General features: G+C 47.1%; 1 protein-coding gene across 5 annotated transcripts in view; it reads left to right on the forward strand.

The window, feature by feature from the left end:
- SEC14L5 (SEC14 like lipid binding 5) overlaps positions 1 to 16133 on the forward strand; it is a 142237-nt gene that overhangs the window by 58832 nt on the left and 67272 nt on the right. For 3 of the 5 annotated variants that reach the window (XM_073636348.1, XM_073636347.1, XM_073636349.1), the window contains exon 3: positions 6301 to 6386. In XM_073636348.1, coding sequence (XP_073492449.1) covers positions 6324 to 6386 — 63 coding nt within the window. In that variant the 5' untranslated portion in view covers positions 6301 to 6323. The remainder of the gene's footprint in view (positions 1 to 6300; positions 6387 to 16133) is intronic. The other 2 variants (XM_073636350.1, XM_073636351.1) reach the window with 1 other exon arrangement.

The following is a 16133-nucleotide window of genomic DNA, read 5'->3' on the forward strand; positions in this document are numbered from 1 at the left end:
TCAAGCTTGGTGAAGATGACGGCAGTCCTTAATTTTTGAAAAAGTTCAGGTATCAAGGGTAGGGGATACCGGTTTTTGACCGTGATCTTGTTTAGCTCACGATAATCGATACACGGCCGGAGCGACTTGTCCTTTTTGGTCACAAAAAATATTCCGGCACCAGCTGGGGAGGTAGAGTGACGTATAAAACCTTTGGCCAGATTCTCATCTATATATGTTTTTAGTACTTCCTGTTCCTTCTCGGATAAAGGAAAAATGCGTCCGAATGGTATCTCGGATCCAGGCAGCAAATCAATGGGGCAATCGTAGGGCCGATGAGGTGGAAGAGAGTCTGCCCCCTTTTTACTAAAAACATCGATGAATTCATGATATTGTTTAGGTATGACCTGGCAGAGTTTCTGGTCGGTGTCTAGACAAAGTAGAGTAGATGAAGAATCCGAATCTTCCTTTACACAGTGTTCAAGACAGTAAGAAGATGAGAATTTCACTTCTCCAGATGTCCAATGAATGTAAGGGTTGTGGGCCTGCAGCCAAGGAATGCCCAGGATGATGGGAAACATGGGGGAGGAGATGACATCAAGAACCAGCAGTTCCTTGTGTAGGGAGTAAGTAGAAGCAGGCAGAGGCAGGGTTTCTTGGGTTACTTGTCCCGATCTGATGCGGGAGCCATCAGCTAGAAATACAGCGAGTCCATGGGTCTTGGTTTGTAATGGAATGTTATGCTGGCTGGCAAAGTTTGAGTCAATAAAGCAACTGCATGCTCCGGAATCAATGATGGCGTTGGTCGTTATTGTCCCTTCTTGCAGCTGTAAAGACAGAGGAATGGCAATGTGGGTAGAGTTCGCAGACAGAGCAGAGAGACTGGTATACACAGAGAATGGGCACTTACTTAATTTGACTGGACAGTTCAGGACATAGTGCCCAGTCCCACCACAGTAGAGGCACAGATTGAGTTGCCGGCGCCGGGCCCGTTCTTCAGGCGATAAGGCAGGTCGCATCAGTCCCAATTGCATAGGCTCCACAGGATCAGGCATAGCATTAGCTGGATTAGAGCTGGATGGGGGTAAGTAGCGTGCTGCCGGGAGTGGTGCTCTGGCTGTCATCCACATCGGGCGGGATTGTAAAGTGGATCGTTCAGAACGACGTTCCCGGATTCGCCGGTCAATCTGGATAGTCAGATTAATTAATGCTTCAAGAGTGTCTGGTACACCCACTCGGGCAAGTTCGTCCTTTAAACCTTCAGACAGACCTAAGCGAAACTGATGACGCAGGGCCGCGTCATTCCACTGAGTGTCTGCACTCCAACGTCTAAAGTTCATGACATAATCTTCCGCAGGTCTGCGACCTTGCTGGAGCGTGAGCAGTGCTGATTCAGCTGTTGCAGTCTGTTGAGGGTCCTCATAAATTTGTGCCATGGCTTCAAAGAAAGAGGATAAAGACTGGGTTAGGACGGAGTCCCCCTCAAGTAGCCGATGAGCCCAGATCTGAGGTTCCCCTTGTAGGAGGGAGATCACAAACCCCACTTTGGTGGCCTCCAGTGAAAAGGTTCGGGGCTGTAACGCAAAGAAGAGCTTGCAGGCGTTGCGAAAGGCCCGGAACTTGGACCGGTCTCCAGAGAATCTATCAGGAGTAGGAACCTTTGGTTCAGGTGGAAGCATTACAACAGAAGGTCCAGAAGCCGTCTGTGCTGGGGTTGTGGCTGAAGAGGAGGCCAAGGGGTTAGGGCCTGCTAGGTTCTGGACTTGTCCCTCCAATCTGTTGTAGTTATCCTGAAGGGATTGTACGGCTTGAGTGAGGGCCGCAAGGTGGGTGCATATTTCTTTCAAAGGAGAGGTATCTCCTGCAGGCTCAGTCATGGCTGCTTCGTACTGTAAGGTACCTGGTAGGAGAGCCTGACTGTAGGAGAAGACCTCTCATACAACGCTGGTTCAGGAGCCACTGGAGTGGGGACAGTGGTCTCCTGAGCGCAGTGGGGTAGGAGTGCCTGTATAGTCTCTGATGTGGAGGCAGAGATCCCTCCTGGGATGGCCGAGCTGCAGGTGAGTGGAGACTGGAATAGCAGTAACTTGACTCACTGGGTTGCAGGTGAGAGGAGACTGGAACGGCAGCAGGCTTGACACACTGGATGGCTGAGTTGCAGGTGAGAGCAGACTGGAGCGGCAGCAGGCTTGACACGCTGGAGGGAGAGATCACTGAAGCTGAAGCTGAAGGTGCAACAGCAAGTGAACAGTAGGCACAAGCAGAGTCAGACAGTCCGGGTCGGCAGGTAGCTGGCACAGGTAATAACGGCAGACTAGGCAGAGTCGGTAAACAGGCAGGGTTCGGCAACGGTAGCAAATACGGATAGAAGAGTAGTCAGACAAGCCGGATCGGGATAGGAGCAGGTCGGATGGTCAAACAAGCCGGGTCAAGATCAGGTAGCAGACAATCAGGATACGGGTCAACAGATTCACAGAGCTGAGACGAAGCAGCGACGTCCTCATGGAACAGGGGAACTTTTATGTGCTAAGATGGCGCCAAACCGGCGCTAACGCGAACGCGCGCGCGCCCGCGCGCGTGCACGCGCGCACGCGCGCGCGCACCCGCGCCGCGCACCCGCGCGCGCCCCCGCGCGTGCCCGAGCGCCGCGCTGATGCACAGCAGTTTGATGCTGTGTCCGAATGGAAGCGCGCCGACGCATAGGCGAACGTAAGTGTCCTGGACTGGTGCTGGTGGATCCCTGACACAATGTAAGGGGGCATTCTGCCTCGGACTGATCACCACCATTGTAAGGCAGCTCTTCTTTTATTGACTACTCCCTTCCTGACCACCAATGTAAGGAGACAACTTTACAGTGACTGGCAGATTAAGGGAGTATTGTACTGACCAATGTAAGAGGACACTACAATTTTCACTGTCTCTTACATAGTTACATAGTCGGTGAGGTCGAAAAACGACACAAGTCCATAAAGTCCAGCCTATGTGTGAGATTATATGTCAGTATTACACTGTATATCCCTGTATGTTGTGGTCGTTCAGGTGCCTATCTAATAGTTTCTTGAAACTATCGATGCCCCCCGCTGAGACCACCGCCTGTGGAAGGAAATTCCACATCTTTGCCGCTCTTACAGTAAAGAACCCTCTACGTAGTTTAAGGTTAAACCTCTTTTCTTCTAATTTTAATGAGTGGCCACGAGTCTTGTTAAACTCCCTTCCGCGAAAAAGTTTTATCCCTATTGTGGGATCACCAGTATGGTATTTGTATATTGTCTCTGTTTCTTTTCTGATTATTATTATTATTTGTTTCATTTTAATATTAGATTTTTTTATTGCTGAAAATAATTTTTTCCATATAGAGAAGGGGGTATCTGCTCTATGTTTCAGGCTTGGTATGCCCTATTTGACATGGCTGCTTCATTGGCTTTGCATATCATTCTCTGTGTTTGAAAAGAACTTTGAATAAGCCCCGTCCTTTCACCCCATAATAATCTGAAACCTTAGGCACCCGTGATAAAGGCAATTATTTGACTTCGTACCACCGTAATACGCAGCTAACTGTAATCTCGGAGCACAAAAGCATATTTGCACTCTTTGTGAAATTAATCTGCATGGTATGCCGATCTGTCAATAGTTACTGCTTGCAATTCGAATATAATTAAGATGCAAACAATTTCTTGAAAAGCACGCTTGTATTGTAACAACAATAATGTGCAATCGGTTATCCATTTTGCTTTGTGTGTGCAACAGGCACAGTATAATTTTACAAGCATTGAAACGTTCTAGTGTTATATCTTAGTAGAGTAAAATTCTCTGTGTTTAGCAGTCAAAATGGATGGCATTTTAATATTTAATATTCTGCCAAATGTAAAGATGAGTAGATGCGGTCAAGGTCTTTCATTATTAAATAATTTAGTCACCAATATAAAAACAAAATTAGATACCCCCCCCCCCCCAAAAAAAAAAATCAAGCATTTTAAATCTTTACTTGCAGCACTTTTCCTTTCCATTATACTTGCAATAGATGTTACATTAGATAATTTAACTACTTTAGCAGCATCAGTTCCCTAGCACAGCTTCTCCCTTGTTGCATGTCATAGCCCTCTCCTCTTCTGGTAGTGGATATTTACTGTCGATGCTGGCCCAGCTCATCTGTCCCTCCCTTCACCTCCCCACATAACTTTTTATGTAGCTAACAAGGTAGGCATGAAGGATAATACTATAGAGCAGCTTTTCTCAACCAGGGTTCCTCCAGAGGCTGCAAGGGGTAACTATTTACAACAATCATCTTTTTAGCTATTTGTAAAAGGGGATTTCTATCCATTGTCCACCTTCGTAAGGAGCCTTCTTCCCACTGACAACCAATGTAACAGGCATTTTTCCCACTGACCACCAATGTAAGGAGTATTCTTCCCACTAATCACCAATTTAAGGGGCATTCTTCCCACTGATCACCAATGTAAGGAGCATTCTTCCCACTAACCTCCAATGTAAGGAGCATTCTTCCCACTGACCACCAATGTAAGGAACATTCTTCCCACTGACCTCCAATGTAAGGAACATTCTTCCCACTGACCTCCAATGTAAGGAGCATTCTTCCCACTGACCTCCAATGTAAGGAACATTCTTCCCACTGACCTCCAAAGTAAGGAACATTCTTTCCACTGACCTCCAATGTAAGGAACATTCTTCCCACTGACCACCAATGTAAGGAGCATTCTTCCCACTGACCACTAATGTAAGGAACAATCTTGCCACTGACCACTAATGTAAGGAACAATCTTCCCACTGACCACTAATGTAAAGGGCATTCTTCCCATTGATCACCAATGTAAGGAGCATTCTTTCCACTGACCACCAATGTAGGGGGCATTCCTCCCACTGATCACCAATGTAAGGGACTTTCTTCCATTTAACCACAAATGTGAAAAACCTTCTTCCCACTGACAACAAATGTAAGGGGCATTCCTCGAACTGACCACCAATGTAAGGAGCATTCTTCCCATTGACCACCAATGTAAGGGTCATTCTTTCTACTGACCACCACTGTAAAAGGGTATTCTTTCCACTGACCACCAATGTAAGGGACATCCTTCCTATTGACTCTTGTTCTCCAACCCCTGGCACCCCTTGACTGCCCAAACCACACTATCCTACCACACACTCACATGGCTTTGAGACACCTTCCCTACGAGGCTCCCCACCTCCTAAATACCCTCCAGCAATATCTCAGAACACATCAAGGCCCCTCCACCCACCATATTGAAACCCCTGCTCCATTTACCTTTAACCTCCCCATCCCACACGTGTGTACACACACACACACACACACAAATACACACACACAAACCTTCTGAAGTTGACCTTTTGCAATATTTTACTATAAACAGTGAGTATATGTAGAACATTGTTGCTGTCATTTACTAGAATTCTTTCTTGATATGGCTGGCAACATTGTCCTGTATACCCCAAAATTCAATAAACCTTATGTAAAAGGAAAGGTTGAGAAACGCTGCTATATAGTGCCACTTAAATGGGAGCTCGGAGTCTGCTGGAGCAGCTGACATAGGCGTGCGCAAGGGGTGTGCCAGGTGTGCCTGGGCACACCCTAATCCTGGGGTTGGCAACCTGTCAATGGTGGGCAGGTGACAGGTAAACCACAACCCTTCCTTGCCGATTCTCAGAACCTGGACAGGAGAGGTGGCATGGGTGGAATTTAGTGGAACCGATCTGTATTTTCCTCCTGCATCAGCTGAAAGTAGGCTTCTCCTCTCCCTTTTGTCAACATTCAGCTGCCACAGGAGGAAAATATAGGGGATTGGTACTAATATATGCCACCCCCGCCACCCCTCATTTCCCTGTTCCTCTGTTGCCCGGGTCTCCCATGTGCTCCCTTGCTCCCCCTTCCTCCCATTGTCTCCGGATGGAGAGCTGGGAAGAGGCCAGTAAATATGTCAAACGCATATGTGTTGGAGCTTTGGGGTGCACACCCTGATGCAATAGGCTGCGCACACCTATGGCAGCTGACATTACAGTCAAGATGGTGGCTCCCATCGGCAGTCACAGAGTTTTTGGATATCTACACAAGGGAGGCTTTAAAGGGGAAAAGACATTATTAAAATAAAATATGTAAATTCACATATAGTCTCATGGGAGTATTGTTGTTGAACACTTCAAAACATGTTTTTTTATTTTCAGTCTAGAGTAGAGGAGAATTAGAACCCCGTGTCATGAACTCCTTTCGTTTAGGATAAGAGATAGTCCTAGCTCAAATGAAAGTACATGGAAAGCAACGCAATGGCTGACCGATTGTCTTTTGTACAGATAGACCTAGCCGGTGAAGGAAGATGGTGCAGAAGTACCAGTCCCCAGTAAGGGTGTACAAGTATCCGTTCGAACTTGTCATGGCGGTAAGTGAATGTTTATGTTGTCCTCGTTTTTGTTTTAGAACCTCTTGGGAATATTGATTATGTGCTCCACATCTGTCTGTGGAAAGGGCAGACACGGCATTGAAGTACTAATTAACGAGGGTCAGGAGATTAAAGGTTAAGCACAAGCCATTTTGTTGGACAATGGTGGCGAGGGTTTACATGTCCTCCAGCATTGTGAGGTCCGAACCGCCACCCGCTCCATTCTCACCAGTGCCATTAACTTTTCCTCTTCTGAGTCCACCAGCTTCTTGCTCAGTCACTGATAATGACATTTGTACTAATATTTGGTAAACATGTCACAGCAGAGGAGCATCCTTTCATCATGACCAACCTGCTTTATACAAACTGTACACGCTTTTTCTTAGTTTTGGTAACACCCTAAAGTGGAAGTTATTGACATTTGGTGCTTCTAAATACTCCATCATTGCTTGTCTGAATAGGCAATGCAGTTGATCTGGAGCCAGGTGTAACTATCAGAGGTGCCGATGATCCATTTGGATTCAGGTCCCCGAGCATAATAAATTTAACTGCAAACCTGGATTGAAAGGTTTCAAACAAGTATTGAGAAAACCGCAGAGATGAAAGGTCAGTCAAAAAATCTAGTGGCCATTCTCAGGGATGGTTTCCCATACTCAGAGAACTTTTAATCTAAATCAGGGCTTCTCGAACAGAGTTCCTCCAGTGGTTGCTAGGAGTCCTTGAGCAACAAGGTCATCTAGGTTATCATTCCAAATTGCGCCCACCCCGCCAAGATGTATGAGCATTATGTGTCAGCAAAAATTCCCTACCTCCAAAAAATTGAGCGTTAATCTGCATGCTTAACTCAAATCCTCTCATCCCGCCTATACTCCCACCACAATCCCCCCCCCCCAAAAAAAATGTTTTCCTCTACCTCTCAAATTTCCCCTCCCCCAATCCCATTCACACATATACTCTCCCCTCCCCCAATCCCTCTTCCCAGCACAAATGCCCCCCAATCCCCCCTCCTAGCGCAAATGCCCCCAATCATCCCTACTAGCACAAATCCCCCTCCCAAAAAACATCCCCCGCCCCCCAACCACCACCATATTTCCTTTTCTAGCACAAAATAAATCCCCCTCCCTAGCACAAAGCCTCTACCCCTCAAATTTCCCCACCGAGCATATATCCCATCCCCCCTCCCAGCACAAATTCTCCTTCCCCAATCCCCCTCCTAGCACAAATCCCTACTAGCACAAATCCCACTCCCAAAAAACATTTCCTCTCTTAGCACAAAGCCCCCCCCCCTCCCACCATATTACCTTTTCTAGCACAAACGCACAAATCCTCTTCCCCTTTCCCCCCTCTCAACACAAATCTCCACTCCAAGCACACTTCCCCAGATTTCCCCTCCTAGAACAATTCTTACCTCCTGCTGGCTCCCCCAACCCCCTCCCATCACAAATCCCCTCCCCCCAATCTCCTTGTGCTGCCCCCAATCCTCACATAATACAACAGTGCCCAGGGCAGCTGTCCTTCCTGCCCACTCTGTGGCCCAGCCCTGCTGACACCATTTATCTTCCTGTAAGGAGGTAATTCTTCCCAATGACCACAAGTATAAGGAGCATTCTTCCCACTGACCATCACATGTATCATGAGTTGTAGACAGTGGCGTCAGGAGGGGGGGCTGAGGGGGGCTGGAGCCCCGAGTGGGTTCCCAAAAAGCCCTGGGTCTCGGGCATTCACAATTCTAATATTAACCTCGAGCGGGGACCGATCTGACCCCGAGCACGGCCAGGTGACATAACAGGTCCCGTCTTCTGGAGCCTGCAGTGCCTATGATGGATGTCCCACTGGTCCAATGCCGGGACCACGGGACGTGTGACATCCATCATAGGCGCTGCAGGCTCCAGAAGGCGGGAATTGCAATGCGAGCACCGTGTCACTGTGAGAAGATCCCCGCTGCAGGAGAAGGTCACATCACATCACCTGAAGTCTGGTCAGGTAGGTCAGTGTGTGTCAGGTAGGTCATTGTATGTCAGATAGGTCATTGTGTGTCGGGTAGGTCAGTGTATGTCAGATAGGTCAATGCGTGTCAGGTAGGTTAGTGCATGTCATGTAGGTCAGTGGATGTCAGCCAGGTAGGTCAGTGTATGTCAGCCAGGTAGGTCAGTGCATGTCAGATAGGTCAGTGCATGTCAGGTAGGTCAGTGTATGTCATGTAGGTCAGTGTATGTCAGCCAGGTAGGTCAGTGTATGTCAGATAGGTCAGTGTATGTCAGGTAACACCCCCCCTCCACACAACCCCACCGCCCACCGCCCGCCGCCCCAGTGTATGTCAGATAGGTCAGTGTGTATCAGGTAAGCCAGTGTGTGTGAGGTAGGTCAGTGTATGTCAGGTAGGTCAGTGTGTGTGAGGTAGGTCAGTGTATGTCAGATAGGTCAGTGTATGTCAGGTTGGAAACACCCCCCCTCCACACAACCCCACCGCCCGCCGCCCCAGTGTATGTCAGATAGGTCAGTATAGGTCAGTGTGTGTCAGGTAGGTCAGTGTGTGTGAAGTAGGTCAGTGTGTGAGAGGTAGGTCAGTGTATGTCAGATAGGTCAGTGTATGTCAGGTTGGTAACACCCCCCCTCCACAAAACCCCACCGCCCGCTGCCCCAGTGTATGTCACATAGGTCAGTGTAGTTCAGTGTGTGTCAGGTAGTTTAGTGCGTGTCAGGTAGGTAACACCCCCCCTCAACACAACACACCCCCTGTTCCAACATGACTGCACACCAGTGCACAAAGCAAGGTCCTTAAAGACATGGATGTGCAAGTTTGGGGTGGAGAAACTTGAATGGCCTGCACAGAGTCCTTACCTCAACCCAGTACCTTTGGGATGAATTAGAGCGAAGACTGTGAGCCAGACCTTCTCATCCAACTTCAGTGCCTGACCTCACAAATGCATTTCTGGAAGAATGGTCAAACATTCCCATAGACACACTCCTAAACCTTGTGGACGGCCTTCTCAGAAGAGTTGAAGCTGTTATAGCTGCAATGGGTGGGCCAACTCATTATTGAACCCTACGGACTAAAACTAGGATGTCAGTAAAGTTCCTGTGCATGTAAAGGCAGGCGTCCCAATACTTTTGGTAATATGGTGTATATAAAGGCTGCCCACCACTCGAGGACAGATGGCGAAGGGTTAATCCAATGACACTGAGGATCAGGAAACAAGAGTATTGTGACGTCAGGGAACTTTGCGTAGATCACCTAGACAAAGCCCAGTGTGCCGAGGCTCAGATATCGCCCCAGGACACAGGCCAGCATAATACGGGTGTGATTTGCACAGTGTAGATTGGATAACGGATACAGTTTCCACAGTGCACTACAGAAATACATTATTGTTGCCGGGGATCAAGGGTCAGTTTATAGAAAACTGATATTTCAGGTTGCTGTTGGAGCTTTTGAGTTTCAAACTCCGGACTCAAAAACTTTCATTTAAATATATTCCTCAATAGCCACAAGGAATGTATAATCACTTTGTGTGCACCAAATGCCTTTACATACCCAGAGAATACCCTGAAGAGGATGCAGTGACATCATTACTGTGCAGAGAGTAAAGCTGTGGGAGGGAGTCAGCAGGCCCCACCCACTACAGGCCGGTGTTCTATCGGATAGTGCCCGGGACGAACGGCGCATGCGCAGCCTCTGGCGGCGCGTGTTTATGTCGGTGAGGGGGCGGATTTGTACATAATGGGGGCGGATTATTAAATGATGGGCAGTGCTGCAAAACACATCTTTTTCTGCTATTCTTCCTGGACGCTTGCGGGGCGTGTTTAGCCAACTGAAGGGCGTGTTTTTCTATGAGAAAAATATGTGTATAGCAGCACTGCCCATTATTTAATAATCCGCCCCCCATCATTTACAAATCCGCCCCTCACCGATATGAACACGCCTCGGCAGCGCGGGGCACAATCTGACACAAAAATTTCTTCCAACGGCTATTGTGCGCAGGCGCCGCCTCGCCGTCACAACAGCTGAATGTCAAATTAGCTGTTGTTCTGCTCCCTACGGCGCATGTGCGGCCCATGCGTTGTTCGTCCCGGGCACTTCTCGATAGCGGGCACTATCCAATAGAACATGGGCTGCAGAAAGCTACAGGGGGGGGGGACAAGACCAATCGCCCTGCACAAGGAGAGAGAGCAGCAGTGATCGGTCTTTATTAGGCTCAGATTACCCCTGTGCTTTCGATAGTTTCTGCAGTGCTTTTTACCGTGTGTTTTGTGTTTTTGTACTCACGATTTTACCATGATTTGCGTTTTGCATTTTGATGTTTTTTTTGTTTTTTTTTGGGGGGGGGGGGCAATTAAAAAACGCAATTCGTGGTAAAATAACAGCAAAAACGCAATACGTGCTTTTCTGCAGCTTCTCCGTTGAAGTCTAATAAACAAAAAAAAGCAAGAAAAAGCACCATTTTGCATTTAAAGTGATTGTAAAGGATCTTTTTTTTTTTTTTTTTTGCATAACACACATCATACTTACCTCCACTGTGCAGCTCCCGAGTTCAGCATTTGCGTCTATAGACACGAATGCCGGACTCGGCCCCGCCCCCGGCGTCATTGGATTTGATTGACAGCAGCGGGAGCCAATGGCTGTGCTGCTATCAATCTATCCAATCAAGAGTCGGGACCCCGTGGAGAGAGGGACAGCGCGCCCCTGATGAAGAGATGAAGAGGCTCAGGTAAGTAAAACAGGGGGGGCTGGGGGGGCCGGTGACTGCAAGGTGTTTTATCACCTTAATGCATAGGATGCATTAAGGTGATAAAACACGAGGATTTTCAACGTCTTTAAAAAGGTCCCTGACCCTTTTCAAGAACGCAGTGGCTGAAAAAAAGCATAGCTGTGGATGTGTCCCATAGGAAGCCATGTTAAATGAACTGTAGTGTGTTTCTGCAAAAAAGTAAAAAGCGCCTAAAAAAAAAAAAATGCATAGGTGTGAACTAGGCCTTTAATTGAACCTTACTCACTTACTTACTTACTGAATTTTAAAAATATGCCTAAAGCTGGCCACTAGCAGAGCATTCGCACAAAAATTCTCAGTACATTTGATGACTTGACGAATGTCTTTCGAAAGTACTTCGAAATTTCATTTGCATTCAGGCTCTGTTCACACGAGTGCGACTCCAAAGTCATGCCATTTTTGACTTCGATGTGACTTTTATGCAACTTTACACTCCCTGGCACTCAAGTTTCAAAGTCGCATTAAAGCAGTGCAGGAACCTTTTCAAAGTCACTGCGACTTTAAGTTGCATAGATTGGAATGGGGTGCCATTGGAATCAATGAGCTGTGACTGGTCACGTGACAAGTCACACTAGAGTGAATGGAGCCATAACATTTTTTATTATGAAATGAATGGACTCTTTCGAGCGAAAATCACATTCACCTTTAAAAATGTGTTAGTTCGAGAACGTTTTTCCATCCTGCTCCTTTGAATTTCTTTCTTAAGTTTGAATGAAATTCTACTAGTGTATGGCGAGCTTCAGGCTACATTCACGATTTGTGCGTGTCGGGAACACACGCAAAATTGCGAGCTTTCCCAACACACGCACAGAAGTGTATATGCCCTTTAGCAGACACGGGCAGTGATGTTAATTGTTAATGGCCCCCCTACGCATCTGCTGATGTGCGGCGTGATTGTGCAGAAGAGCCAAGGACTTATTTCGCGCATTTCTCGCACATAGAGCCGTTCCTTATGAAATAAATGGGCTGCCCTACACATGATGCTGAACAAATACCTCACCACCACAGTTGATTTGACTCCACTGATGGTTAGAAAATTAAAATAAATCCAGCTAGGCTCCTATGCCCGAAAGAAAGGGGGGGTATCTATCCTTATAATACAATGCAGAAAAATCCACAAAGGCATATGGGAGGGAATTGGAACAATACGATACCCAGGGGATAATAAATGTAGCCAGGAGCTGGCTATTGTGCCTGCAATTCAGGGACGGTATGCAGTGCTATTGATGTGGAATTGTCTCCCTCTAGTGTTGGCTTGGACTCCATGTGTCATTTCCTAAAAACAGAACTTAGAGCAGAGCAAAGCATCGTGGGATGTGTAGTTCAGAATGCTGGGGTTTCAATTTCAGCAGGACTGGCCTGAACTACAACTACCAGATTGCTGAGGAGAAAAGAACAGGCTGCTGGGAGAAGGTTCTGGCCTAGGTCGCTCTCTTGGGACGTCGGCCTGGATCTGCCAGCAGGAGTTCTGTGCCAGTGTGAGCTGCGGCCGAGTCACGTCCTGCATAGGAAAGAGTTGTACAGCTATTATAACCCTATACCCTAATGCCGTGTACACACGGGCAGACTTTTAGTCCAGGCTGATATGACGGAACGAATCCGTCGGACAATCCGACTGTGTGTGGGCTTCATCAGACTTCTGACTGACCTTTTCAGTCCAAAATCAGACGGACTTTAGATTTGAAACGTGTTTCAAATCTTTCCGACGGACTCGAGTCCTGTCGAAAAATCTGCTCGTCTGTATGCTAATCCAACGGACGAAAAACCGACACTAGGGTGGCTATTGGCTACTGACTATCAACCTCCTTATTTTAGCCCGGTGTACGTCATCACGTACGAATCCGTCGGACTTTGGTGTGATCGTGTGTAGGCAAGTCCGTTCGTTAAAAAGTCCGTCAAAAGTCAGTCGAAAAGACCGTCGAACCTTTGATGCCGAAAAGTCCGCCCGTGTGTACACGACATAACCCTAATATTTACCCTTAACCAAACAAAATAAATAAATAATAATATGTAAATAAATAAATAAAATAACCTCTTACAAAAAAAAAACTTAAAAAATGTATAAAAAAATAATAAACAAATAAATAAAAGTGGATGAAAAGCTGAAAAACATAGCAAAAAAATTACGAAACAGATGATATTTTTCTGTATTGGCAAATAAAAAAACTGCCAAAGCTCAAAAACGCTTTAAAAATGCCGATGCAAACCTGAAAAACACCTGAAAAAACTCTCAAAAACGCAACCATCAGGTGTGAATGCCTGTGCTGTGGGGTAGAGCTGTGTAAATCTCTGGACAAGATGGACAGAAATACAAATCTTTTGGCATGTAAATCAGCTGCCTTATATGTATTTTATCTTTGTATTTAGCTGTTTGCCCAGAGGTTGATGAGCTGTGAGTTCCCACGCAGCCAGTGTGGCGGTCCGGGGATTTGAAATCCCCGCTGTTCTTCCACTTACCGTATATATGAAGCGTTTCCAGGGCAGATCAGAGCGATTCTGATTGGTCAGCACCAGCACATGATTTTTCTTGACCAGTCAGATTCCCTCTGATCCGTTCCAGAAGCCCTACAGAATGAAGGGGGAGAAGGGCAGGGATTTCAATTGCCCGAACCACTATACTGGCTGTGTGGGCACTGCCAGCTCAGCATTCACCAAGGTAAGTGCAGCTGGGACTGATGGGATGGGGAGGGTTTACGGTGTTAGTTTACGTTTAAATTTTTTGTTAAAAGGTGAATATACACTTAAATGTTCACATGTCGTTTAGTAAGCGTGGCCTGTAACCTTTCGGTGAAGATCCTTGGCTATAACCTGCTCCTAAAGCTGGCCATACACTAGTAGAGTTTAATTGAAAATGTTTCGTTTTAAGAACGTTCGTTCAATTTTCTTCTGTTTGTGGGGTCAAATCAACATTTGTTATTGAGAAAATTTGAAGGAGCAGGATGGAAATTTTTTCACAAACACGGTATATGTGGCTTTCACTCGGTAAAGTCCATTCACTCCAAAATCGAATGTCAAAGGTAAACGGCATTTTAAAGTACCGATGAACAACATTCATCAAGTCATCGAATGTACTGAGAGTTTTCCCACAAATTTTTGTACAACTTTGCATTTGATAATATACGTGATATATAATGATAACAGTGTATAACCAGCTTAAGTGTTCTTTCTCAGTCCGCGGGCTGCAGGCATCAGGTGAGATCGGATATCTCCCCGAGGAATCTGTGTGCTTGTCCTGACTGGGCTGAATCTGATCTGCGGCTGGCTGTACCATGTAATAGCAATCCCTCATCCTCCGACAATCCCGCACATTTTGATCCGGATAAAGATACATGAGATTTTCACAGATGTTTAAATTTTAAAGACGGTCCCATTCATTCACCGCCGTGCTGACGTATTGTTCCTCATATAGCCGGCCGTATTGTTTAGCCAGCTGGGAGATCAGATGATAAAAGGCGATCGCTAGACGAAACACAAACCCCTGGATTCGAGACGACTCAGGTTTGCGAACATACAGTAATGACCCAGGGAGGGCGAGCGGCCAAGAATCAGACAAGGGGAAAAAATGCACAGTTTTCTTCAAGGGTCAGTCTATCCAAAAGTGATATTTTATTGGTTGGTAAATACTGAAGAGTTAAACCACCAGTTTTTCTTGTTTAACGGGGTCTTTGTTGGTGAGATCTCTGCAGTAAGTTTCAAGGTCTGCACACTTACTGTGTCCATTATGAAGGGTTCCTACCACGCCTGCTCTGAGTTCCTGGATCTTCAGACCTGCTGCGCCTTTATGAGGGGCTCCTACCATTTCCTACCCTGGGTTCCCAGGTTCACACACCTGCTGTGCCCTTTTCTCATCATCCCAGCGCTGAGTCCCCATGTCAACAAAACTGCTGTGCCAAATTTGAGGGGTTCCCACTATCCCTGCACTAAGTTCCCATTGCTGCACACCTGCTGAGTCCATTATGAGGGGTTCCTACCACCCCTTCCCTGAGTTCCTGGGTCTGTACACCTGCTGTGTCCATTATGAGGGTTTCCTACCACCCCTGCGCTGAGTTCCTGGGTCTACACACTTGCTGTGTCCATTATGAGAGGCTCCCACCATCCCTGCACAGAGTTCCTGGGTCTGCACACCTGCTGTGTCCATTATGAGGGGCCCCCACCATCCCGACATAGAGTTCCTGGGTCTACACACCTACTGTGTCCATTATGAGGGGTCCCCACCACCCCTATGTTAAGTTCTTGGTCTGCACACCTACTGTGCCCGTTATAAAGGGTTCCTACCACCCCTGCGTTGAGTTCCTGGGTCTTCGCACCTGCTGTGTCCATTATGAGGTGCTCCTGCCATTCCCACCCTGATTTTCCAAGTCAACACAACTGCTGAACCCAATATGAGGGGTTCCCACTATCCCTGCACTAAGGTCCCAGGTCTACACACCTGCTGTGCTTATTAGGAAGGGTTCCCACGACCCCTGTGCTAAGTCCCTGTGGTCTTCACACCTGCTGTGCTCATTATAAGGGGCTCCCACCATCCCTGCACAGAGTTTCTGTGTCTGCATACTTGCTGTGTCCATTATGAGGGGCATCCACCACCCTACGCTGTTGTTCCAGGGTCTGTACACCTGCTCTACCCATTATGAGGAGTTCCCACCATCCCTGTGCTGAGTTCCCAGGTCTGCACACCTTCTGTACCCATTATGAGGGTCTCCTACCATCCGGCCCGAGGTGACCTTGGGTGCTTTAGCAGGATGGAGGGGGGGTGCAAAAAGGACAAGACCTACAATTTGCAGCCCATGGGGTTGAGGAACACTTAAGCGTTGCACCTTGGGTGCTAAAATACCTTGTCCCAGCACTAATAACTGCCCATTTGCTACTGTAAATTACACATGGAGGTTTGATAATGTCTTGCAGATGCCAAAAATGTAGCCATAAAAGCCCAATGGCACAGGCTAGCCGCAGGCTGACAGCTACACATTGAGCTGGTAGTCGC

The sequence above is a fragment of the Aquarana catesbeiana genome, linkage group LG06 (genome assembly GCF_042186555.1).
Source record: "Aquarana catesbeiana isolate 2022-GZ linkage group LG06, ASM4218655v1, whole genome shotgun sequence".
Classification (NCBI taxonomy): Eukaryota; Metazoa; Chordata; class Amphibia; order Anura; family Ranidae; genus Aquarana; species Aquarana catesbeiana.